The sequence below is a fragment of the Falco biarmicus genome, chromosome 3 (genome assembly GCF_023638135.1).
Source record: "Falco biarmicus isolate bFalBia1 chromosome 3, bFalBia1.pri, whole genome shotgun sequence".
Classification (NCBI taxonomy): domain Eukaryota; kingdom Metazoa; phylum Chordata; class Aves; order Falconiformes; family Falconidae; genus Falco; species Falco biarmicus.
Genome location: NC_079290.1, coordinates 69,684,288 through 69,711,298, shown reverse-complemented (window position 1 = coordinate 69,711,298; position 27,011 = coordinate 69,684,288). Strand labels below are relative to the sequence as shown.

General features: G+C 34.9%; 1 protein-coding gene across 8 annotated transcripts in view; it reads right to left on the bottom strand.

Annotated features, from left to right (window-relative positions):
- ZNF236 (zinc finger protein 236) overlaps positions 1-27,011 on the bottom strand; it is a 93,071-nt gene that overhangs the window by 22,112 nt on the left and 43,948 nt on the right. For 7 of the 8 annotated variants that reach the window (XR_008820668.1, XM_056331026.1, XM_056331029.1 and 4 more), the window contains exons 13-28: positions 24,504-24,648; positions 21,317-21,577; positions 20,814-21,064; positions 20,019-20,120; positions 15,110-15,264; positions 13,861-13,967; positions 13,608-13,759; positions 13,283-13,492; positions 12,512-12,791; positions 11,966-12,069; positions 7,554-7,919; positions 5,501-5,646; positions 4,059-4,290; positions 3,442-3,621; positions 2,020-2,172; positions 467-657 (exon numbers count right to left, since the gene is read on the bottom strand). Coding sequence is in view for 7 of the 8 variants with exons in the window: in XM_056331026.1 (XP_056187001.1) it covers positions 467-657; positions 2,020-2,172; positions 3,442-3,621; positions 4,059-4,290; positions 5,501-5,646; positions 7,554-7,919; positions 11,966-12,069; positions 12,512-12,791; positions 13,283-13,492; positions 13,608-13,759; positions 13,861-13,967; positions 15,110-15,264; positions 20,019-20,120; positions 20,814-21,064; positions 21,317-21,577; positions 24,504-24,648 (3,035 nt within the window). In the remaining variant the exon portion in view is untranslated. The remainder of the gene's footprint in view (positions 1-466; positions 658-2,019; positions 2,173-3,441; positions 3,622-4,058; positions 4,291-5,500; positions 5,647-7,553; positions 7,920-11,965; positions 12,070-12,511; positions 12,792-13,282; positions 13,493-13,607; positions 13,760-13,860; positions 13,968-15,109; positions 15,265-20,018; positions 20,121-20,813; positions 21,065-21,316; positions 21,578-24,503; positions 24,649-27,011) is intronic. The other variant, XM_056331027.1, reaches the window with a different exon arrangement.

The following is a 27,011-nucleotide window of genomic DNA, read 5'->3' as shown; positions in this document are numbered from 1 at the left end:
CCTATTGTTAAAAACTGCCAGTTTAATATAGATTCTATCCTGTTATTTGCTGTGAAAGGAGTTGTTGCATCTGCTCTTCAACTCTTATGTTCACAAGGAGGAACAGAAAAATTAATCATAGTAAACAATAAAAAGTTTAGGAACACTAAGCTGTACTACTGAATAGTGATGAAGAAGTACAGTTTGTCACTAAAAACTGATCTCAATCATTTGAAACAGCAGAACAGATCTATTCATTGCAAAAAAAACCCAAAATCCTGCAAAATTTACCCATATTTCTGTTTCAATAGTTTATGTTTCTACATGCCAGTATGCACACAATGCTGGCAGAAAGAAGGAAAGTTAACTGAATTTTCAATTACTAGGTATTTACAGGACAAGAATATTTCCTAAGCAAAATCTCTAGTTCCTGCTCTGTAAGACAGTAACATTAGTTTATTCATCAGTTCAGAAAAGCATTTCTTACCTGTGAAGTGATATTAAGTGTAACTGCATCAAGACCACCAGACAACATTCCCTGAGTGTCAGCAAGAGTCAAGGTGACACTACCATCTCCTCCAACTCCTGATGAAGACATTACCAAATTCTGGGCAGAAACTGTAGACTGAGATATGGGTGTTGTTGAAGGAAGGTTTGTTCCACCTGTTGTATTAAGTTCTGGAATATATGCAAAATAGTAAAAAACCAAATAATCTGTTACATACATGAACTCTTAGCTGCAAACATTTTATTTGAACTTAATTTCTATTTCTCACTTGCTAGTCCTTTCTATTTTGGAAAGAAATAAATCAGTTAAACAGCTATCACATGTCAAAAGTTGTCAGATTGTCAGACGATAAAAGTAGGATATATTACACTTAAATGTAACTTGATGGACATCACACTGCAAAGCCGTAATTTTGTAACATGGTGCGTGGGAAATGACCCACTGCCAAAAAAGACACTTGAAGAATTTTCAGGTTACACGTTTCTGTAGTCTTAACACTTTCAGAATTCTCAATGAAATACACTTTGACTCACAGCAGTAAAACAAAAATCTGGTAACTGCAACCCAGCACTGTCACCCTATCCTTGCAATGTGGTTGATAATCCGTAATAGCAAAAAAGGCCAGTTTATTATTAATAGGTATTTCCTAACAGTTTGATGTAACAGCTGCATAATAGTATATTATAGATTCTCCAACATGAGACTAGAGGCCTCACTGATTTCAGTTTATGATAAACCTGAGAAGATGACAGAGACGGTATAATACAATTGTCTGTTTTTACTACTTCATTTACTAATTCATTATACAAAAGCACGCCTTAAACTCCAAATCCTACAGCATACTCTGGGACAGGCTTCCCCCTGTACGACATTAAAGCAGATTTGCTTTATTGATGTATATGCAAACTAAAGAAAGCTATGAAAGGCAATGGACAAAGGAAAAGGAAGGTAGAAAAAATGTAAGCATGCATATGAGTAAAGAAAATTACTTACATGTTAGTAATGTCTGTATTAACACAACCTGCTGCAACCAATAAGTGCAACCTATTAACCAGCACAGCAGGTTGCAAGTATGACCAACTATATATATGCATATATGTTTGCATGTATATATAAACAGATATAAGTAGAAACTCATATACATAAAATCTCAAAATTTGAATACTAGAGCAATTTGGTATGAAGGATATTTTATGATTTGTCTGCAGCAAATGTGTTAGGTTTCTTCATCCTCTAATTTATAGAAATTGTCCTTCAATATTGCTGTAACTGCCTCAAAGTACTAATTTTAGGTAAGTCTTTTTGTTTTCTTTTTCTTCTTGCTACGCAAAGTTCATTTAAACTGGCATAAAAATTTAAACCTAGTGAGAAAACACACAAAGCCATGTAGTTCCAGAATCACAATGTGTAAGATTATACCATTTTGTATTAAGTTAACCTGGTCTAATATTTATTTTTAAAATAAAATTTTATATTAAAATTTAAATATTTATTTTTTATTATTTTTAATTAGAAAATCACTGTATGCATACCTGCAGCATTTAGTGAAGTGCCCTGAGAAAGAAGCTGGTCATTGCTTATGGTCAATGTAGCACCTGTAGTCTGACTGTTGATGGTTGGCGCTGTCAGCCTTAAGCCACTATTCAGATCGCTGCTTCCAGAATTATGCTGAATAAGATCTTGACCTGAATAGAAATTAATCCTGTTATAACTGGAAATGTCTCAACGTTATTCTGCTACTGTACTTAGAACTATAAACAAGTGATCCTAAAATAACAGAAGTAGAAAATACAACCAAACCACAAAATTAATTTCTACAGATGCAGATTTTTATGCAGAGGTTCGACAAGTTTTTTATACAGATGTGATTATGCATGTCTAGATACTAACAAGTAGAGAATATCTGTATTAATATTAGAAAAATATGGATCTTACTTATCTAGATTCAAGGCACCAACTTCATGAAACTATAAAAAACTAGCAACCTAATGGCTAATGGTTAAATTGTAATTTTTTCAATCCACTGTATGGATAACGAAGTGCATTGAACGTGCTCTTTCGTAAAAACACAACTTCACATGGTGATAATTTTGTGGAACGGTTAATAAGCATAGAACAACCAGAAACAGAAAGCACATTCTCTCAGTTGTTGGACATCTATACTCCATTTTTCTTAGATGAGTGAACATCCATTAACAAGCAGAAAAACATAGGTGGGAGACCCTGACACCTTCACACAGACATCATTGTCATGACATTTAAAATAACTAAACAATGTTACAGAAAATGGAAAAAGAGAACAGAAAAAGAGAAAAGGAAAAGAAAGAAAAAAGAAAGAAAAGAGGAACGCACTAAATATTATACTGAATTTATTAAAGAAACGTCACGATACAAAATACAAACGGTCTTGGGGGGAAATAGAAAGATATGTATAGTATATATAGGATCAGCCTCTTAGACATAGTAAAAAAGTCAGTCTAAATTTATTCAGGAAGACCTAAACTATTAACTACATATTACAGAGATTGAATAGTACACCTCAAAGAGTGATCAAAACATCTATTAGAACATTGGTCCACAGGCATTTAAAGAAAACTAGATGAAACAAACTCATCCCCAATACCTGTCCTGCTTCTTCCCATCCCAGTGCTACCCAGGAGTTGCACTGCTTCAAGTGAGGTGCAGCAAAGAAATAAGAACTGGTTATATGGGCTTTGTCACAGAGATAATCTGTTGACCCAAGGCTGTGAATAACATAGGAATCAATCTAACATATGTCCTCAAAGCAAATATATTTGGTTTTCAAAAGATTTGGGGGTATCCTTTAAAGCTGATGAATATAAAAAACACCTCACAGGAAAGCTGTGGACTGTGAAATTATCCTCAAATGCTACTTCATAGCTACCTTATAAAATGGAGATCTGGTACCATTAAAGATCATTAAAATTACCAACCAGATATGGTAAGAGTGATTTCTTGAGGACTTCCTGACGAGCTTGTAGTAGTAGAACCCGAAGCATGAGCTAGAACTTGACTCAAACTGGAATTATTTATGGTCAACATTATCTCATGTTGTCCATTTGAAGATGATACCATACCCTGTGAAGTCATGACTTGAGAGATGTCCTGCGCGCCTAAATGTAAGTGGGTAGAACAAAAAAATTTCCATTAAGATCCTTTCTTTATAATACAACACAACAGTAAGATGCAACTTTTTAAAGCAATTAATATATTATTTTCTGAACTACTATAAAAAATGTAGCCAAGATTAGAGTACAAGTTCTAACATCTTAAGAATAAATTGGTTTTGTATGCAATTTATTCCTCTGTAGGCTAATGACTATAAACATTCTTCAATATTTTCATTATATACTCCAACTTCTGAAAAAATTATATTCAAAACCAGTTAACACAAAGTTGGAAAACTTGCTGAAGCTGCTCATACGAAAACCAGTATGTTTATTTTATTAAATGAGGTATTTAGCAGGAGTGAGGGTAGTGGGATTTTCTCACTGTGGTAATACCATAACTAAGAAATTCAAAGCACAATAAAACTGTCGACGCTGCTTACCACTAGCGTTGGTTGTCAGCACAGACTCTTGCTCAGATAGGGATCCTATCGTCATGTTAGCAGATGATGTTACTGTGGGCTGCAACGACAGGCCTGATATAGGCTGAATAACCACATTAGCTGGCACTGCATTTTCCGTTGCCTGGAGGGAAGGATTCTGCGGAGCCATATTGGGATCTCCAGTTAGCTGCTGAGCAAGTAAATTACTCTGCTGTAGAATACTTGGATCGATCTGAAAAGCAAGTTTTCAATCTGAATTTAACAAATACAGGTTAAGTCAATATTCTTAACATAGACCTGGAATTCATATTTATTGCATACAGAGTCTATATAATATGTAAACTTTATAATCAACCATTTTAAACTTAGATTTATTTTTCAAGTGTCTGTATATAGCCAGTCTTGAAAGTCACTACGTAAACAGCTTCACCTGTGGTTTCTTCCCTCCCTCCCCTCAGCAAAATGTTTGGGGAATCGTGATCATAGTCACATATAAGCGTGCTGGGCACCGGGTACCCACACTGTCTGTACTGTCTTATTGCTGCATGTAACTCTAACCACTGCCTTCAGGTCTTTGAAAGTGAAAAGGCATGGAGCAGAGAGAAAACTGGTATCAGAAATTATCTATTTTTTCTGCTCCTAGGGCTCATTAAGGTCCCAATTCACAGTCAAACAGATGTTCTTGATAGTTTAAGATAGGCATTTTACTCTCAGGGATATTCGGAGATTGGGAGAAACAAAAATAAAATACAGTTTTCTTTGTTTTACACTGAAAACTTCTTGAGTAGAGACTCTGAGCAACCTAATATAACACTGTCTCTTCCCTGACCTTGAGGTTGCACCTGGCGACCTCCAGTGCAACCTCCAACCGCTATGATTCTGTGAAACTGATCAAACACAACCAAGTTCATGAAAATCATTCTTTCACATAATTTAAAATATAAATTTTTAAATGTAATCACCTCATCTTTTCCTGTCATTCATTTTATAAGCTCAACAGGAATTTAAATCATTATTCTAAATATTAAAAGCTTGCTAAATGATGCAAGTGCGTTATGCTAAGCAAAAGAACTTTTCGTGCAATAACTTGGGTGGGTTGGTTTGTTTCGGGGGTGGGGGGGAGCCTAAAATGCTTTTGAAGTGAAAAGACAAAATGTAATTAAAAGAAAAAAAAAAAAAAAGATTTTAAAGCAATCTGCCAAAATCCCAGAGGGGTGAAAAAAACCTGAAAAAACTGAAAAACAAAGAAACCAAACCAGAAAAAAACCCACTGCAGCTATTCTAGAAGTCTTCTAACATAGCACAACTGATACATTATGGTATTGCAGCACGCCTTGTTCAACTCAAAGGAACTCTTCCAGAATTAGGTATGCTCCTTAAACTTCCTTCAGCCCTCAAAGTGACTCTATAAAATTAAAAGCAAGCAACTCCGAGCAACCTACCTGTAATGTTATGTTGTTAATACTGGTGGCATCTATTCCAGAAATTTGAACATTTTGTCCAACCAGATTAGCAGCAAGTTGTAACTGTATTCCTTCAAGAGTGGCCAAGCTACCATCTGTCAAGGACACAGTTAAGTCACCTCCAGCTACCAAAGAAAACAGTTATATTATAATGTTTTTCTTTATCATTACTGACTGCCTCTTTCAGATTATTTAATTTATAAAAATAATCAAATACAAAAGCTATACACACACACATTTATGCCAAGAAAAATAATTTGAAGTAGATGATTGCCTATCTTAAAGCTTCAAAAATGCTATGTAATTTAGAGATTGTTATTATTTAAGCATCAGCTAGCATGTTACAAAAGAACCACTACTCCAGAGTAGCTTTGGAAACCTGGAGAAATTGATATAAATTTCCTTGGAGAGTGTGCCACGCCTACGTAAAAGTAGCACTCACACGTGATATGTACCTTCTGACTCTGAACATGAAAGCTCCTGCCACATTTTTGTACAGCACAAACACTGTTCGAGGTGTCAAAGGTCATCCTATGTACTCATGTGAATGGAAATAAAGGTACATTAGCGTATGCAATCTGAAACCTTCAGAACTTAGAAAACTCCTAATGTCAAAAGTTGAACAGACCAAGACACCTTGTGTTTGACGCACCTTTTTCTCCAAACATTCTCAGTATGACCAACCAGTTTCCTCTGGCTGATGTTTTAAAGCTATCTATCTTTCCCTCTACAAAATCCTTTAGTATAAGTCTGCTTTACAACGCACCCAAGAAATACCTGCTCTGAGCAAAATTCGCATCACTAATCTCAATTTAAGAAGGTTCCTGCCTCTTTCTAGGACATCTAAACATGCTAAAGACTCCTTTTCATTGAGTTTACTCAAAAAACCAACCAAACATCAGATAGCTTTTAATCACGAATTTATCACTTCACTGTGCCTGTCAAAATTTACTAGTATCTTCTGAACAATGGTTTTGGGCAACAGTTTAGGTCAAATGAGATAAACTGGAAAGGCTACAGTTAATGAGACTGATACATTACTGTGAATTGGTAAGCATACTTTCAGAATCACAGATATGTACTGAAAGAAGCGCCAAAGCAGCACAGAAAATCAAAGTCTTACTTTCAGAAGTGACAGACAGACAGTCCAAGGCCCACAACTTAAGCAGTACATTTAACAGTACCAGGGAACATTTTCAGACACCTGAACACTGTTCTGCTCTTAAAACTGTCCCTGTTCCAACTTCACCAGAGGCCAGCTAGCACTTACACAAACAATTCCTGAAAGCAATTTAGAAGTTGCGAGGATCATCCTCAAAAGGTCATTTTCTTGCAGCATGAAGCTTGTTGGGTATTCTGTGCCAGCTGGCCTTGGAGTCAAAGAATGGTCTATGGCACATTTAATGTTCTAATGCAGCTGTAGCCACTGTCAATCAGTAAGACTTCATATCCTAGACATTTAATTTTTTAACATACATGCCTACAGTAGTAGGTTTTTTTGCATCCCTAAAGATTTTTCTTCTTTTGTTTTTTGGGAGTGTGTGTTTTCTTCTTTTTATTTTGGACTTTTAACTACACATGTACAGCATATCACTTAATCTTCATTATTCATGCAAATAACTAATGTAGATAAACTTTTCTTTGCTCTATAATCTAATGCTTGAATACAAAATAAATCTTAAGGATTCGAAAGCTTACAGAATAATTGTTTTGCTTCTCTCATTTTAAGGAAAGGCAACGGAGTATTACCAAAAAGAACACAAGTACTCCAGCTACTTGTTATTTTCTTCCTTTCTGCAGTGTAACACCACAGCAGAACTGAAGAGATCTTTTAAGTGAACTGCATGTATTTTCCCTTTCATTCTTAAATAAATACAGTTCTATTTATGTCACCACTGTGCATTGAATCATGAATTCAGCACAACTCTTACCTGTTTGGAAGTAGTGTTTGGCATAATTTTCTGAACTCTAATAGAAAGCAAAGTTCAGTACTTGATCTCAACACCACCACCAAAAAGTCATCCATTTTTACCTGACACTGAAGCAGGCAGGATAGCCTGGCCCACAAGTCCTTGTTGAAGTAAATTTTGATCAAACTGACTCGTCAAAACAGAGTTATTCATGATGAAAACATTCGGGTCTGTAGAGGATGAATTAAGAAGACTGACTGGTTGTAATCCCTCAGCTGAAGTACGGGAGACAGGTTTCCTAACCTTCTTTGTCTCTGGTTTATAATGACACTGTATGTGGGTTTTTCTGCGCCCTGAAGTACGAAATCGTAAATCACAGTGTGGACATTTAAAGGGTTTTGCTCCTGTATGCAGACGCATGTGGACTTTCAGACTCCCTTTTGTAGAAAAAGAATTACTGCATACATGACAACTGAAGAGCTTCTGGCCTGGAAAAGTTTCAAAAACAGAATAGTAAGTGATAGAACCTCTAAAAATCAACAGCATTGTACCAACAATTCAAAAAAATACAGATTCTAAACTAATGCGAACAGAATAAATCTGAAATAGCTAGACTTTTTCTTTATAATTTTGGCTGATTTTCTAAAGAATTAAGGATCTCAGTGAAGGGTGTCTTAATTTTCTCACATTTCTAAAACTTGATGTGCTGGTTAAAACTTTCATGCAGAATCTTAATTTGGTCACATTGATGTCTCTGTCCTCCACATCATCTCACCTTCCTGACTAATCAAGTTGTTTCAACTACACAGCTCATAAAATTGCAGAATTAGAAGTTTCATCTTGACCTCTTCAGCATTTGGCTTCTCCTTACCTAGTCACTAATTCCCTTTTTTTTTTTTAATTTCCTTTTTAATTCCAGCAGCATTATTCTTCTGTTTCAGCCTTTACCTCAATACTGACTAGTATTAATGGATTACAAGTAGAAAACAAATAAAATTTATAAGTGACATAATATTGTAAAACAGAGTATCAAAAACCTCAAAGTAATCTAGAGGTCCAAAAATTTGGTCTAGACAGTCCTCTTTCTTTTCTCTCCTTTCAGATTCCGTAATATTTGAAAAAAATCTTTGGTCTCAACTAGAATTTTTAAAGTACTACAAATAACAACAGTTAACTATGGAGTTTATTTCATTTAACCATATGCACAATTGTACAATTCACAAAAAGCACAATGTAAACATCTGGCAGAAAAGATGCCACTGCATCTGAAAATCTACTAGAGCTCCTGAAATTCGCAGGTCTTCCAGCACAATATTCCTTCCTAGCTAAACAAGGGAAAGAAATCAATGTATTTTACATAGCTGCCTTACCAAAGAATAAAATCAAGGCTTCTCTATTGCTGTGACGGAAAAATAATTAAAAAAAAAAAAGTAGTAAATATGACTATGCTATCCTTTTTACCTGGCAAACCATTAGATCAACCCCAAAACAAAGCTGACAACTTCCACATCAGAACGCACTATTATATTCCAGTGATGTTAGTCATTTATAGTTGGTAAAGAAGTCATAAAACCAATGTGTGCCTATGATTCCTGCTAATGAGTTCTAGTTTCCATTTACACGGAAGTGTCTCTCATCAAATTCCTGAATTACAATTCAACCTGTTTCCGATTACAGATTTAAGATTACAGAACCCTAACATTGTTGTCACTTTTTGTTCAACAAAACTAAGTAAACCTCTTACAATGTTCTGTTTCAAATAATAGAGAGAAGCCCAAGAATAACATGAGCCAGTCCGACAATGGGGATCTGGACTGAAGCAAAGCTGTCTACCACATTCAGAGTACCACAAAGAAAACCATCGGACAGTCTTTCCCACTAAAAAAAAAACAAACCAAAAACCATCGGGAGAAAGGAGGGAGAGATAGAGGGGGAAGTTAAAATAAAAAATAAGCAGGGAAGAAAACACTGAACATCTGAAGTCCTGTTTAAACAGAACATTAAAATATTCAATCAGACTATGATGTGACTCTTGGGCTTCTTGTATAATTTTTTGTATAGTATTTTATTTTTAAAATAATTTCTATAACAAAAATTATATGCACGTATAGTATATATTATATACATACAAATTATATTAAAATTATACAATATATAGAAATGTATAATAAGAATAAAAATAAAATAATATAAAATAATTTGTATAATAATAGTAATAATAATAAAAAAATATGTTCTGGATGAACCAGAACATAAAGCTATCCATGGACAGGGAGGTAGTGGCCACAAGAGAAACCTGGAGGGAAGATGATCACGAATCGGGATGAGGAATCATACAGGAATGGCAAATGCCAAATTGTCATCGCTTCTATGCATACTACTGGCTACCCAAGTTAAATGTTAACAAGACCTGTCATATATACAGGAAATTAGAAAAGCAACAAAATGCGTGACTTCATTTATCCCACTGTATGCTGTATCAGGATACAGAAACTAAGCGTTCAGCTCTGAAAAACTTCCAGCCCAACTGCTGGTCTGAAAAGTGGTGATACAATAGAAGCTCCAGTAAAACCCCAAACTAATTCTTTGCATCAATGTTTTTTTGCAGATAAAGTCAGGCAGATTCCTATCCAGGCAACTTTCTTTTACAGATGAAGAGCAGAGTAGCTTTTCAAACTCAATTGTTGTTAGGGAAGTTCCAGACAATCACACTAATAGTTTTTTTTATTGTTCAGTTAAATAAGCATGGCTCATCATATAACCAACGAATGACTAGCTGTAGGTGTTGCCCACAGATTAAAAAACAGCCCTCTGAAAAGGGATCCAAGCTCAAATGCAGAAGCTACACACCACTTAAACTTCATGATCATCCAACACGAGCTGTCCCAATTACAACGCAGAATGGAAAAAAACCCATAGTTTCAAATTAATTGTAACACAGGAATGTTGATGTGGCATTTGTAGAGAAAATTACACTTCACAAATCTGTCAGAGGTCTTTGAAGGAGGCCAGATTTTCACTAACAAGACTGTGTCTGGACTTTTGGAGTTTTACAGTTTTTTTAGAAAAAGGATCTCAGAAAACACTGCTGTCACAGGATGAAAGGGCAGAGTCCTTTCATAAATTAAAGAAAAATAGTTCTGAGGCTAAAACCAAAAAGTAGGACTACATGGACAATTTTCACAAGGCTGGAAGTCGACAAGAGAGTTCTTTAAGCACTTGAGTGAGGACTCAAGCTGGTCAAACTTGCACTATAAATAACATGAAAGAGAGAATGAAAAACAGCTTGGAAGAATCTGTTACGGATATGAAAACAATAATTTACAAAGTTATGTTTTGTATTATTAAAACGTTTGTAAAAATCAGCAAAAGCTTGAAAAAAGGAAAAAGGGGAAAAATTTCTTATTATTTCTCAAACAAAAGAACTAGTGGGCTTAGGAACAAAATCATCAGATGGCATGCTGAAAACCAGATTTGAATCAATGATCTTATTACTACTGGATGTACTGGACCATTTGTTTTCAGCCAGTTTTTCTGGGTTCAGAAAGCAATTGGCTAAAACTAATGTAAAATATTCCATTAAAGGCAGTGAGCAAAAAGATACAATCTCTAGTTCAGAGTCCCAGAACTTGCAGACTGCTTGAACCTAGAGGACCATAATCAAATCCTGCTTTGCTCTTTTCATTACCCTTAGCACCTGCTACTGTCTGAGACAAGTTACTAAATTTACACAGGGATTTGGTGTAACACACAAGAGTAGTATTTCTTACTAAACAGTAGAAAGTATAAATACACTAAATATAAGCTTTTTTTTTTGCATTTTTGAAAAAAGCTTATAATGCACCTCAGCAAAACTGTAGCCAGTTTTAGAAATCAATTAGTTTAGGGCTGGGTTTATTACAGAAGGTCGATGGTAAGAAGAAAACTAGCATGAGAGAGATACATATAAAGTTTTTTAATTTACACAGAATTGGTATTTAAAAATACTGCTATTAAAATCAGACCTCTTTCAGGGATACAAAGAAAATGACTATAAAAATCTAAATATTACAGAAATTAGGTTTATATTCAACTTGCATGATTAAAATACCTGAATGCTTGAATCTTCTGTACTCTTATTTTTCAATCAACTTCGCAGCACAAACTAATGTTTATCTTTTTTTTTTCTTTAACTTAATTCTATAAAATCCTCCAACTCCACCTGTCTCATTCAGGAAAATCATTCTACCCTTGAAATGCTACAGCAGGTTTGAAATTAAAATATTATAGATATAGACATAGTTTTTCCCATGAGCTACGACTATGACTTTAGGCTTTATAAGCCTAAATACAGAAGGCTGTAATGATATGGTTTATTCAAAATATGGTAATGTGATTCATCTGATGATGCTGTAAGTACCAAATTTCACCTAGCACTTTCATTCATAACGCCATTCTTCAGATCATAATGAAACATACCATTCCTTGCAAAACCTTTAGTTAAAACAGTCAGTTTGAACTTAGTTTGAACTAAGACATTCAAAATCTTACTGACCTGTGTGCGTTTTAACATGGCAATCCAGAGTGGATTTTACAGTGAAACTCTTTCCACATTCTTCACACTTATACGGCTTCTCTCCAGTATGGATACGAACATGCCTAAGAATTCCAGAATACATGTATATGTGAATTTCTACTTTTATGTCAGTATGTAGAAATATTTATTTTGTATCTTACTGATTTTAGAATAATTGAGTACTTGTATTAAATTAAGCAGAACTAGTAAAGAAGACAATTTAAGCATTTGCCTTTTTTTCAAACTGGTTTTTATATGCAAGTCCTACAGGAAGAAAAATATAATTTATTCTAAAACTTCATAATAATAAATATAATACCACAGGGAAAGAAATATGAAAAGGCTGGTTTAGTCACATTCAGGATATCTAATATTTTGACACATTTTTAAACTGTTCTGAAAAATAAAAAATGTATGTAAATATGAGTCAAACTTTAGCTTAGACATAAAAAAATTATACGAAACTCTTACTGCTAAGTTTCTGGTGAACAATTTAGAAAATTGCAAAATTTTCACATTCCTTACCTGACTAAATCACTGGGTTTTTTAAAGCTTTTGGGGCAATAACTACAACAGTTGGCATATTTGGGCTCCGCTTCCAGTTCTGCTTGCTTATCTTTGATCTCGCTAATTCTGTCTTTCTCCGCAGCAGACTGGACAAGAACTTTTTCTGAGACAGTGGCACTTTCTCGAGGCCTAATCTTTGCCAGTTCTGCTGTTTCTTCTTCTGTAAAAGTTATGACACCAGGACGAGATTTCCTGGAAGTTCTTTCAGAGTTTTCATCATCATCTTCAACACATGCAACTATTAAAAAAAAACACCAAAAACTATTACATATGTCTGTTTATTTTAAATAATCTGTCAGCTGAAATCACAAAAATAGAAGGGTTTATTATTAAACCCATGGCCACTACCTCACATGCTTGGATTTAAATCTCTTTCAGAGGTCTAACTACTCATGTCTGCAATCCTTTTAAATAAAGCTGTATTTATAATTATTATTTTTACAATCATTAAATACAGATAAAAGTAATTTAGGACAAAAAATGTTCTATTTTAGTGACACACTAACTATGTAACATACAATACCTTTAATATACTGGACAGGCTCCTGAAAAACTGATTTCTTTAAACAATTTAGATAACAGAGCAATTTCAGCAGCTCTGGACATCAGACATCATGCATGCTGGAAGGCTAATTTATAACATTACTCTTACAGCATTCATGTAATCCACTGAAACATCTGTACTTGCTATGTTGTAATGACTAGAAGAGTAAAAACGAAATAATTTACCTCCCCCTCCTGTTTCAGTAGCTGCTGCTACAGCTGAGACTGCCTGATGTTTTTTCATATGTTTTTTGCAGTGAACAGTTGTTCGAAAGCTTTCATCACAGAATGGGCACTTGTAAGGCTTCATGCTCATGTGAGTTGCCATGTGCCTGGTAAGGCTGCCATTAGTTGTGAAGGAGGTATTGCAAATGCTACAGCTGAATGCTTTAACTCCTTAAAGTAACAGAAACAAATAAGTAGCATGCCATTTGTTTAAATTGACTTACACAAGACATTTATGAAACCCAAGCATGAGTTAAGCTAATATTGAACTGGTATACTCTATTACCTGTATGAGTCTTCTCATGTGACTTAAGAACTCCTGAGGAAACAAAGCCACGGCCACAGAGTTGGCATTTATAAGGTTTCTCACCAGTATGTGATCGTATGTGCTGTTTCAAATGGCTGGATTTCTTAAAACCCTTGTTGCAATATTCACATCTATTAGAAGAAAATGGTTTTCATTAGTTGCATATAATTACTAGCTGTTAGCTGTAAAAGATTCAGGAAGTTCTGTGACAGAACCTAAAAGTATAACCAACCTATACGAACGTCTGCTTTGATCTTCATTATCCTCAAGAAAATGAGGCCGCTGGGTATGCAATTCAAGTTCTTCTTGTGATGACTGATCTTGTATCAAGCGAGTAGTCTAGAAATCAAAGTCTCAAGTAAATTTCAATAACACAGTACTGAAACAGTCACACAAATAGGCAAGAAAAAGATTACAGCATTTCTAGACAACACAAGTAATCAGTTTTATCATTTCATATATTTTTGACCAGAAATTAAGAGTGCAATTGATACCTCACTCTTTCATAGTGAGAAAGAAAGCAGCAAAGTGTGCACCTGCTGAATCAGAATAAGCAGACAACGTGCTGCACTTCCACTTCCCTGTGAATCTAGACAAAAACATGTGAGTCTTGTGTATTTTGTTGGTGTTTGAAGGGTTAAACTTAATACTAAAGCAGCCATTTTAAACAGTATGGGCCCCACACTGAGTAGCAAGATGCAATGTTGCCGACAGACTTCACTACTTCTTGAACAGCTTTTTCCTCTAACCAAAAACAACCACAGAAAAATCCTTGAGAATGACAACATGTTTTAAGATTTGAAGAGAAGAAAACTCCAAAGCCTGTATGCTGAAATCACTCAAACTCTTCCAGATCCTAAAACCCACCTCAGTTCTCTGACCGACACTGGCCCTTTGCAAACAAGCATGAAGGGACAATAATGATGCAGGTCATCATGGTAAACACATTACTACAGATAGTCTTCATTCTAGGTACTGCTACCATCATAAGAAGTTATATTTAAACTTTATTTTTAGCAATTAAACTCTTTTACAAATTTAACCAGATGAGAACCACAAAACCACATCATACATTACAATATGCAAGCTCCATGAATCATCACTACATGTTTGTGATGTTATTTTTACTGCTTAATTATATCTATATCCATAGAAATTAAAGACTTAGGACAGAATACAGTGCAATAATGTAGAAGTGTTTTATAACATTAGGTCCTTTTCTTTGTTTTAGACTTAATCCAACTGTATAGCATTAGATCCTTTTTCAAGCATCAAAAAGTACAACTTTTTTTTAGAAACATGTGGCCAGGTCACTTATCCTCCACTCACCTTTTTATTTTCCAGTTGTTAAACACAAGCAATCTAGAAAGAAATCATGAACCTTTTCCGACTGCTCAGTTTATCTAATCATCAATGAAATAATTCAAAGAAACTCATCACTGAACACAGAACAATGAATTTTGCCTTCTGGCAGTACTTACTACATTAATAGTGTCTGTATTTGGAACCTGAAGAATTGCGGATGGTGGATGGTAACTGGTTGAAAGAGCCTGAGATTCAAGTGTGCTTGAATCCTGCAGTTGTTGTACAGCTGGAAATTGAGACTGTTGATTGTAGCTGTCATTCACAGTAAAACCTGCCAGAAATTAAACAGTCACAAACCTAGAAAATACATGGAATTGGACTCTGAATAACACCACACCTTTTTTGAAGACTACCTTTGAAAGAGATTAAGCGGTATTACCATACAACAATACTCATTTTATACTCTTCACTGTTGAGTGTCAAAATACACAAATGTTTCTGGCATCTATGTAATATGCATAATAGGGTTACTTACCATGAGCTGGAATTCTATTGGAAAATCTCCTCCACAGAAAAACACTGCTTGAAGTTTCTTCAAAGTGCCAAAATTACCTTAGAGCCATTGAAATTTTGAATTTCTTGTACGTAAGCATGCATGTGTCAAACAGGTTGACCCATCTCCCTTTATCCACGTTGGTACCACGCTCCCTTAACTACACTGGAAGCCGATCACAAGGATGCAAAGCTCAGTGGGGAGGATGGCGGGTGAGTGGAGGAGATGACCCAATAGGAGAACTCCAGTTTCTGATAAAGTAACCCCATTTTCTCCTACTTTGGATCTCCTCCACATATTCCCACTCTTTAGATAATAGTAAAGTAGAGCCTCTCAAAGGCAAACTGCAAAGTAAAAAATAAACATTTTTATTCACATTTCCAGTATAAAGACCTAGATTTATTTTTCAGTTTTGTTCTTCTGAAATATCAGATCTTAATCACCTCCTTTTCTAAATGAATGAATGAAATGACAGTATCAATGATTCAGAGCCAGGGAAATACAGCTCAGATTGCAGGGGTTTTCAATGCTATCAGAGATGCCCTTTTATCAACCCCTCTAAGCCTTCTAATATATAAAAAAAATAATCAATGTTATGTGGAAAAAAATGAAACCACAAGTACCAGTAATTAAATTAAGGGCAGCAATTTTACTATTTCTGTGCAGTTTGCCTTTAGTGGACAAAAAGGGTGAAGATTATGAAAACAGGGTAGAAACAAACCCGTGTCAGATGATCACAGCATCAAAGGCCAAAAAGCAATGCTTAAAGAACGTTCAGAATTACAGTGTATCAAAAACTGTGATATGTTAAGTTTAAGCAGAAATTTTCCCAAAAGACACTTTTCACAGCAGAATACTGTTATCAATAGAAGAAAAAAACCTATTTGTATGCTATTGCTTACACCATAGAGCAAAAACTAATACATGTAAACAAATTTTGAAAGCATTGTCAGATTGTAACTTCTCACCAAACCTAATGCTGCAATTTGTATATTATTCTCTCTCCTAGAACTACCAAGATTAAAAGAAAAAAAAATTCAATAAGCTGAACCTTGCACCTCAATAACTCTTTTATTGAAATGACAAAATAAAAAAAAAGTAGCCTGAAGAACAGCAATGCAAAGCTCTACGGTGATAAGAGGGCTGCTAATTTCTATTTTCAAATTCATTTTAAAAGCACCTTTATGGAAAAACTGGTATTCCCACTACACTTGATGAGAACACACGAAAAACAAGCCTCAAGAAACTGAAGCAAAAGCAATGCCACTTCCATGCCCTACAAAAAAACCAAAAAAAACCCCCAAAAAAACCCAACGGAACTATGAAATGTACAAAGAAACAGCTATCTAAAAAAAACTGCAACTTTTTTTGAAACTGTAAGTATTTTTTACTAGGTAAGAAAGATAAAAGAATTTACCATACCATGACACACTTCATAGTGTTTTAATAAAAGTAATTATTGACATCCTGAAAAATTTCCCAGGACCAAGCAACAAAACACTCAGGAAGAAGAGTTCTGAATTTAGAGGTATTTGGGGACCAACTGAAGGAAGAAATACTACTCCTGAAAGTAGTTCTGGAATAGATACAAATCAATGCTGTACAAGAACATACATGATGTGTCCCCATTTTGCTCAATACCCTAGTATGAAGGACAATTTCCACTCAAAACTTTAAAAAGATTTAACAATTCTGAGCATGTTAAAGGCATTTGCTATCACCATACTATTTCTACAGAACAGCGTTACAAACAAAAACAAACCAAGCACCAAACCCCAGATGTTCAGTCTGAGAGACAAATAAATTTCAGAACCTTTTTTTCTGCTCTCGTTGTCATCATTAGAAATTGTTTCCCAGAAGCTTTTGCTTAATCTTCAAAGAACAAGAGTATCCTAAACTCTGTACAATAAGGGGAGCCTCATACTACAAAGTCCTCTAAACTTGGATTTTGTGTTATTGCAGTACAAATTTTTTCTTGGCATTATGACACCACCCAACCTATTCTCTTCTACATTAACAAAACATACTGAAAAAACAGAATATGCTAGAAGTCAGTTTACTAGTGGAAAGATATATGTCTTGCATATGAGAATGAGAAAACAACAGTAGGATAGTTCATAGCAAATACAGTATTTTAGTTGAGGCACAACTTGAATTCTTTACTGATCATCTGAATTCTAACATTACAAACATATCTACGCGCACATGTGCATCTCAGTGCAGGTCAGTGACTAACAAACGTTCTGCAGGTTTGCTTCCTAGGTAACTTTTGGACTAGCTGAACAGTATTGACTAGAATCAATGTGTAAATAGTTACTGAAAGAATCAGAATTCCAAGTCCTAAGATTGCTCATCAACTACTCAGGAAAACAAAACAGCAGTCTGGTGGCAAGTGTGTATTTGTATGGACTACAGAATAACAGTATTCGAACTTCTGTAGTTTTTCAAATCATTCTCCTATCACCACTAATTGAGTTATTAACATTCAACCATGCTTACAGGGAGACTTAAAGGAAGAAAAGGTGATAATCTATATGAAAACACATTTGGTGACAGAAGATATTCAATAATCCAAAGACATTTTCTCATAAAGATCCATCTGGCTGTTCTGACCTCACTAAGAAGTCTTCAAATAAAGATGCCTGAATATGTAAACTACAAAGAACACAAGTGCTTTTTCTCAGTCTTCAAAACTAGCTCAAATAAATAACAGATCATGATACACCCTCATAAGATCTGCACTTCTTTACAAGCCTGAACGTATTAAGAAGAAAATCTATCTGAAACCAGAAGTTCTGTAGAAGCATTACAAACAGAGAAAGAATAAACAAAGTACTGACAGGTCTGTGCAGACCTAGAGATCGGCCTCATCTGTCTGGAATGCAAAGATTTTCTTTTTTCTTTAAAAAAAGAAAAAAAAATCAAAAACCCACCAAAGATTTTTTTAAAACTCCTACATCGTTTTATTAATAAACACTGAGCCAAAATATTTTAACAAGAATACAGCCTACAGATATCAAAGATAAAAAAAGACATGTTTTAAGCTTGAATATTCTGCCTAGCTGATAGGAAAAAGAAATTAGGAGCATGAAGCACAGATGCAGACATAGGGAGAGGGTCGACCAATTTAACGCATGCATCCGCGCAAATGCTTACCTACCTGAAATTCAAAAATTTTGAAGGGCTCCAGGATCTTCAAGGAAACTTCAAAGATTTGGGAATCTGTGGATGAGATTCCAAGTAGAATAGGAGAGATCTTATACAAATGAGACTTAAAAAAAGCCCAAAAAAACCACACCACAAACGTTCCGATTCTCTGTACCAATTTTATAAATGTACCGACGATCAGCCTAGGTTTCTGATGATGGAAGAATTGCTTCGTGAGATCTAGAAGAGTCTCCCCCTTCCTCAAGAAATCACTTAGTAGTCAATATTTATTTAATGGAGAAGATACAGTTACAAAGAAACTGAAGTCTAAATGAGATAACAAAACAAGGTTTATGTATTGGATTTTCAAATTCAAACAAAAACCACCGACACTCTTGAAAGTAACACAGAGTGAAAGGCTGCACTTTTTCTCTCTAGTCTATTTTCATTCATTTGGAAACAGGTAACCAATGAAAATAATCCATAGGGTTTTAACAGAACCTGGTTCAGTCTTGTTTAATAAAGGTGGAGACTGTAAATTTCTTTTCAGTTACACACAAAGCAGCACAACCTACAGAATTAAAACCTGCAACAAATTATACTACTTCTTCATAGTGTCATGCAACTTAGCACAGTCAATCACACTTTTACTGCTGCTATATAATTAAACAGGGAATGAAATGAAGAACAGAGAAGTTTAAGCAGATGGAAATACCAATTACTGGTTACAAGTTATATAAATATGAAGTTATTTCCTGGAGTCTGAAACAAGGAGGAAGACATCAACTCGTCAGCCAGTGAGGTATCCTTCCCAACCAATGAAAACCCCTTGAACATACCCACCTTCCCTGCCCACCCCAAAAAACCCCACCAAACCAAAACCAAACTAGCTGTTTCATATCAAGCAACAACTCAAGAAATTCAGCTGTGAAAAGCAAATGAACACAGTCATTACTTCATTCTCTGCAGGCTACATAAGCCTCACACATATTTCTCAGTATTTAGAGGGAGGAAGGGTTCCAAATGTTTACAATTTCTTGATTTGTTACTTACATAGCTTTATAAAAAACAAAAGGGGGCAAACTGTGTAAACTGTCTACTGCAACAGCGATTTCAAACACAAACAAGGAAAGAATATGAAATGCCTGACCATAAACCCCATAATGACTACACATCAGCTCATAAAAGCAAAATCTATTCATATTTAAGTACTCAAAATATTCTACCAAATAAGAGTTTCAAAACAGTAATTTAAGAACAAGTTTTTGCAAGTTCTCTGCATTGCAGTTACTTTGACTGTGGATGCTCACTTCTGAAATGCTTTATGATAACTATGCTGTAAAGCCAGATTTATAAAAATCACTTTAAAAACCTTTATTACTAACCTTGTGACAAGCCCTGTTGATCAAATGACTGCTGTGTTATAGCTGCTTGTTCAAATTGAGTGATGTTCTCCTGTAAAGCATGCTGGGATGTCACAAACCTATCTGAAAAGGGGAAAGAAAGAGGAGGAAGAAAAGGAACAAACAAGAAGAGAAAAAAATATCAAGAAAAGATGATGTAATTAACTGGATAATTCAGTTGTTCCCAAAACCCCACATTTTACAGTCATCTAAATTTTTACTGCACTAAAAATAAATAAAAAACTATTAGCTGAATAGGTATTTAAATCTTTGCTATTTTTATGTAGGCTATACTCCTCTGTAATACTTGCTAACTCATTACACTATGAAAAAGAGCAAATAAGGAAAACTAAAATACTCTGTTCCACTATTACTGATAGAATAAGTACATGAAATATGTTGCATCCTCCCACCTCAAAACACAGGTATTACTTCTTAAGCAGACTACATAGCTGTGCTTTTTATTAATAATAGAGGTGCTGTGGTAAAGTTTTGTGCACATAGTATTATTTTTCTGTGTATTTGCTTAGTAGATTTTATTGATACAACTAAATGGCACAAACCTTAATCAATCATTTTATATTTTTAACAGTAAACTAAACACCAATGAATGAAAAAAAAAGTACAATACACAATTAGTTAGCTTTTACTCCATGTGTTTTTCTAGTTGTTTACTTGCATTATCTTGAAACTCAAATCATTGACATGTGTAAAGAAGTTATTTGAGAGCCTGCAAACTTAGCTCATTATAAACCTTACCATACTTCAAACACTCACCCTCATCTTGCTCTAAAGGCTGATCAGCCAATTGTTGCTCTAGTGCTGTTTCTTCTGGGCCTACTACTGGCTGCTGGTCTAACTCTAAAATAGCCTGCTGATCTGTTGCAACAGCTTCTGACTGCTGTAGCTCATCACTTTCAATCTCCACTTGCATCTGTGTAGAAACATGAATGCTCTGCTGATCTACTGTAGAATCATCTATTGAAGCAGACTGCTGATGCTGCTGAAGTTGCTGTGCAAGTTCATATCTGCAATGGAAGGTAAGGCCTTTTTATGGCTTCTGTTAGACAATTATACTAACCATTTGCATAAACAATTTTTCACTTTACTATACATCATAACTTACTGCATGCTTTCAGAGCAACCTAAGTGTTTGCTACCTATAAACATCCTTATTCAATTATGAGCATTTGCTACACAGCAAAGCTGCCTTTCCAAGTATCTTTAAGAAAGGGTTACTGAAATACATTGAAGGATTCATGTAAAAATTGTAAACATACCTATGAGTCTTCATGTGTTTTTTACAGTTTAGTGATGTTTTGAATGTTTTCTGACAATACGGACACATATATGGTCGAAGGTCATTATGGATCCCCATATGTCGCCTTAGGCTACCACCAGTAGTAAAGGCCCCGTTGCATATAAGACACTTAAAAGCTTTCAATCCAGTGTGTGTTCTAATATGTGCCTTCAGAACTCCAGCTGACACAAAACCTCTTCCACACTGTGAGCACTTAAATGGCTTTTCACCAGTATGTGACCTTTTTAAGAGAAAGCAGAAGGTAAAGTAGATTTAACAGTGTGATTTACGAAGTTATTAAATGACTATATTTTAAAATTAGCAAAATAAACCAAACTAAGGTGACTGCTATACGGAAGGAAATGGCCTCAGTTAAGAATATCCAAAATGTAAAGCTTTAAATAATCTGCATGTCATCGCTGGCAGGGCTAGAAGCAATATAGTCTTGACAGTCTTAGTTATGTTCTACAGTCCAATCTCCTTTAATGATCATATTTTGCCTCAATTAAAACATCTGGGTTGAATTTTTCCATGCCAGATAACATACCAGTTCTTCAGACTACTGTAGTATCATTCACATGTCTTTTCCTCAATTCAGCTAAAACAATGTTCAGAAAAGTTTAGAGAAAAATATATGGTCCTCCTCATAGAATATCCTACTGCTACCACATTTAATAATGAAACTTTCAGGAAGAGAACTGTGTCCATCCTGAATACCCCCTAAACGAGGCACAGTACTAGTCTTGCAGACTGCTATATGAAAACAATATTCAAGTGGGGAAACTCTCTCACCTATACTATCAATGTGTCCCACTCACTATATCTTTCCTTTCAGAGGTGCTGGAGGACGTCCCCTTTATGACTACATCGAGATATAAAACAGACTGAAGGTCAGGTTAGGAAATGGAGTGCAACAAAAATTTTAAAGGCTACGACTGTAGCATCCCAGGACTGAGAACCAAGAGGAAGGCCATGTAAATGCTAGGAAACAGAAGATAAAGGAAGCAGGGTTTAATATAATTGAGAAAAGTTAGGGATGTCTTAGGATTTACAGTAGCCTTGACCACCACATCAGACGCCATACTAAAGAAGTATGACATAACATGATGACTGTTTTGCTACCAATATATGTGTATGGAAGTCAGTGGTAGGGTACACCAACCCTTTCTTGGTGTGCCTGTGGGAGAATCTGACACATTATCCAGTCAGAGCTCTATTGAATATACCTGTAATACAAATTTCCCTCTGTTTCAGAGAGGGAAACAAGCTTTCTAAGCAGTGATCAGCACCATTCCGTGAAGACAGACTGACCACACAAGTGTCAAGTTTAGTAGTTTAGGTATAGCAATGCCATTTTACGAAGAACAAACATGGAAAAAGAAGTTTCTAATTCCTCCACAAAACCCCTAATAAAGCCAAGCTAACCCTCACTCAGTACTCAACGTACACGAATACCACCTGCAAACATCAATCAGAAAGAAGCACAGTGGCAAGCGGTTGGTACTTTGCATTTTCAGTATGGCAGAAGAAAAAGAAAGATGCACATAATAAGAGGCTTTTAAAGCTAGTTTATACTGAGGCTGGAGTAAATGTATACCCAACAGCAGACTGAATTCAAGCACAGGCATTTGAAGAACAGAACTTTCAAACTCAAAACGTATTCTGACCAAAATAAAAAAAAATATTAAAAAATAATTGAGTATTCAGTGCATGTAAACCAATTGTTTAAGTCACAAGCTGTTCATGTTCTGTGTGATTAAAACACTTAATTATCAAAGAATCTTGACAGAACTTGAAAAAAGAAAAATTAACTAGGTAAATCAGTCAACTACATTTCTCTAACACAAAGAAAAAATTAAAAACTATGAATATAAATAAAACTGTAAACTACATAAATGCTTCAGTAAAATATGCATAAATTTAGCTTATCATTAGGCCCTCTTTAGGCAGACAATGTCCTCATTAGTGGCAACTAACATTTTAATGGTAACTAGTCATTGACCGCTACTGAAACTGAGACGTGTGAAAAAATTAAAATCAAACTATTTCAATGAAGGACTTTGAAGGTGGTAACGATGCAAACCAGCAACACTTACTATTTAAAATTATTTTGATTTAAATGAGTCCAGCTTGATCATGTCTACAAAAGACATTGAGAAATCTTGACAGGATATTACAAAAGGAAAAGATAAGACATTGCAAGGCTACCCCCATCCTGTTAAGACAGCATATAGAAACCAAGAACTGTTTCAAGCCAGCCTGAGAACCTACTACTACAGAACTTGTAAGGAGAACATGAGGAACTCGTCATGATTTCAATTAGAGAAAGTGAGAAAGCAGTACAGAGCTTACATTGCAGAAACAAGCATACTGCCACCTGCTTGTACGGAATCTTTCCTTAGATCCTAGTAATCATCTTCAGGGTTTGGGGTTTTTTCGTATTTTCTCCTCCACTTATTCATACTTTATAAATCAGTGAGCAATATTTGTTAACTAAACATCAAAGCTTACTGCCTATAAAAGTACAACCCAACCTAACTTTGAAGCTACTCTTTCATTTGAAAACAATTTGGATTAGTTACCTCCGACTGGTTCCCCTCCAACCTAAATTCTTCTGTGACTCCATGACCTCGTGGTTGTAAGAAACACCCACTATATGGAACCTGAACTGAACTCCAAGCAACAAAATGATCCTCCCAAGAAGATTTACTCAACATTTACTCCCAAGAACTCCTTACTCAATCAGAGTAACTCCAAATTCTTTTAAGTTTAGTAAACAGAAAACAGCACACAGAATAAAAAGCTAATTTCCTTCTTCAAAAATAGGAGTTACACACAAAGCAGATGACCTGGAATATGCAATTACAAAATTTAAACAAGAATGCACATGCAATGCTTGCTATTATTTATATATAGTTTAGGAAAAAAAAGAGGCTGAATGTTAATACTGCTAAACTACACACTAAATACAAGCACTTACACTACTAGGACTGCACATAGGTATGAGTTAGTCCAAAGCCTCCTCCAACTTAACCAGAAAAATCAGTTATCACCAGTTCACTACTTAAGAAATAGTAAAATATCAAGTCTTTTCAGTGAATACTATATAAATCTCATGATTTTCCATAGATTTGTTATTACATACATTTCCTTTCTTTTTATTTTACCTGATGTGTTGTTTAAGATGACAAGATTTTTTATAGGCTCGATGGCAATAAAAACATTTGTATGGTCTGTCTGCATCATTCACAAAATTATTGTTAAAATAATTTTGGAAGAACTGGCTATTCCTTGGGATTGGCTGGATAAGACCTGCACACATAAACACACACACACAAAAAGGAAAAATTAGTTCGTAAAGTTATTCCAAAGTTGCAGTAGTCTGAAGAGCTACTATTTGGAAAAAAAGTGACCAAACTTTTAGTATATGAGAATATAAAGAAAATGTGCATGTTGACAGCACTTATTTAAAACTATGCATGCATCTGTTTAGCATTATATATATTATATTGCACATTCTATCCATTTTAGTGATAGCTCTTCTTTTATCCATAGGTCCACCCCATCACATTAAGACTCATTTATGTCCTAAATAAGCACTAACTTTAAAAAAATACTCTAATCAAATAATATTTTTCTCTCCCAATTGCTACCTTAACCAAATGACATCTAATCAATGTACCCCAGATATATATTATAACTCAACAAATATTTAAAACTCAATTTGTGAAAAGTACAAAACATGATGATATGCACGTGCCTTTAAAGACATGCATTTGCCTTTGACTGGCTAATCAGTCTTGCTAATTCTCTGCATATCTTCAAAAATTTATAGGGAAAACCACACCAAAAGCCCAAACCAACTTATTTAAACAAATGCTCTTTATACACTGGTCCCTGAAGTCAGTCAAGTGTCATTTTGGAAAACTTGGTTAAAAGTTCCTGCTACTAAAGGTCCAACTGCTAATGCAGGAGTACGCTGTCTCAGAAGCGGCCAACAGAATGGTATCATCCCAAACACTGTGACAGAATGGGAACAGCAGCAGAGTTCTCAAGTAAACAAACTCATCCTCATTCACACATCTGTGAAGTCAAAAGCACTCATCACAATACTAGTAACATAAGGCTGAGTGATGAAAAGTTTCAACAAATATGCAGAAGATCCCTTCATGGTCCTAAATGTTCACACAGAAGCCTTGTACGCCATCTTTTCCTTCTTCAGACTGCTTCATCTAGCTGATATGTTTCATATTCAGAAAGGAAAGCCCAAAGGGTCTCTGCTGACTTCCAAATGAAATTGAAAAGAGCAGAAGACAAGGAGAGGGAATTCTCTCAATTTTGAGAGCAGATGGCAACAATGAGAAAAGAACAAGTTTCTTGTGTCAGACTTGAAAAAGTATATTGTATATACATGTATGTTATATACATATATTTATAAATCCATATATGCCAAAACTTCCTTCATCTTCCCAACTCGCTCAGTTGGTCTAGGAAAAACATTTTTTCTTCAAAAAAAACCCAAACCAAAAACCACAATGCAACCAAAAACCCCAAAATCCCAAACCAAACCAAACACCCCACCAAAATGAAACCTACAACCCTACTTTCTCAATTCCTTCTCTCATTCATCTGCTATTGTAATTAGTAGTAGTGTACAGATGACAAGTCTTCCAATTACAAGAGAAGGAATTTCGTATGACAAGTATTTGCTCCCAATTATTTTTGATCAAACAAAAACATAGTAATTCAGTTAATTAATGAATGACAGATGAGTAACTTGTGAGCATATCCCAGGTTACAATGGTTCTGGTCTGCAGAAGCACTACAGAAATTCCTAACAACATACTTAAGAGAACAGAATCAACAGAAATTCCTAATAAAACACTTCCAAACTATTTACTCAACCTGTTCAACTCTGATAAATCAAACATTTCTCCAGACTGTTAGAACAGTTAAAAGTGGCTCTACACTGGATATAGCAAGTCAGTAAATAGTTCTGAGTGGAAACATTCTAGAAAAACGGTATTTTCTCCCATTGGTTCCATCTTTGTAACGACAGCACACACACAAAAAGTTAGAACAAATTTTTTTTGCATTTCCTAGTCAATAAATACTATCAACTAATGCAATAAAATGAAACAAACTGTTACAGGTAAAGAACAGTTTGTAGACTACTTAAATAGTTTTAGAATAATTCAGACTTTTTTAAAAAAGCAAAATGTATCTCAACTTGTTTTATTTTTCCCATCAAATGTGCCACTCAAAGATTTTACCACTATTACAGAGCAACAATACTAGTTTCTTGTCAACTCTAAAAGAAGTATTTTTTTTTTCTGGGAACCATGGACATATTGTCAGTAGGTTGAAAAAACATGACACCTTCTAGACAAATGGTGGAACTTCTCATTTTTGCATTGAACATTCCAGTATCAGATGACTTCATGTGTTACCAGTACTTTTAGGAAACAACTTTTATAGTATTTCTTCTATGTTTTTCTTCCCAAAAAACCTGGAATTTCACTGCACAGATCTAAAGTGCTTTTTTCTTTAAAAATGAAGAAATAGGACTGTACCTATTCAGAGTTCACTTAAAGAAATACTGTGTGATCTGAATAGCTAAAGCTGTCAGCTAAGTTTTGTTGCTACCCTGAAAATTTGAATGTCTTATACCCAAT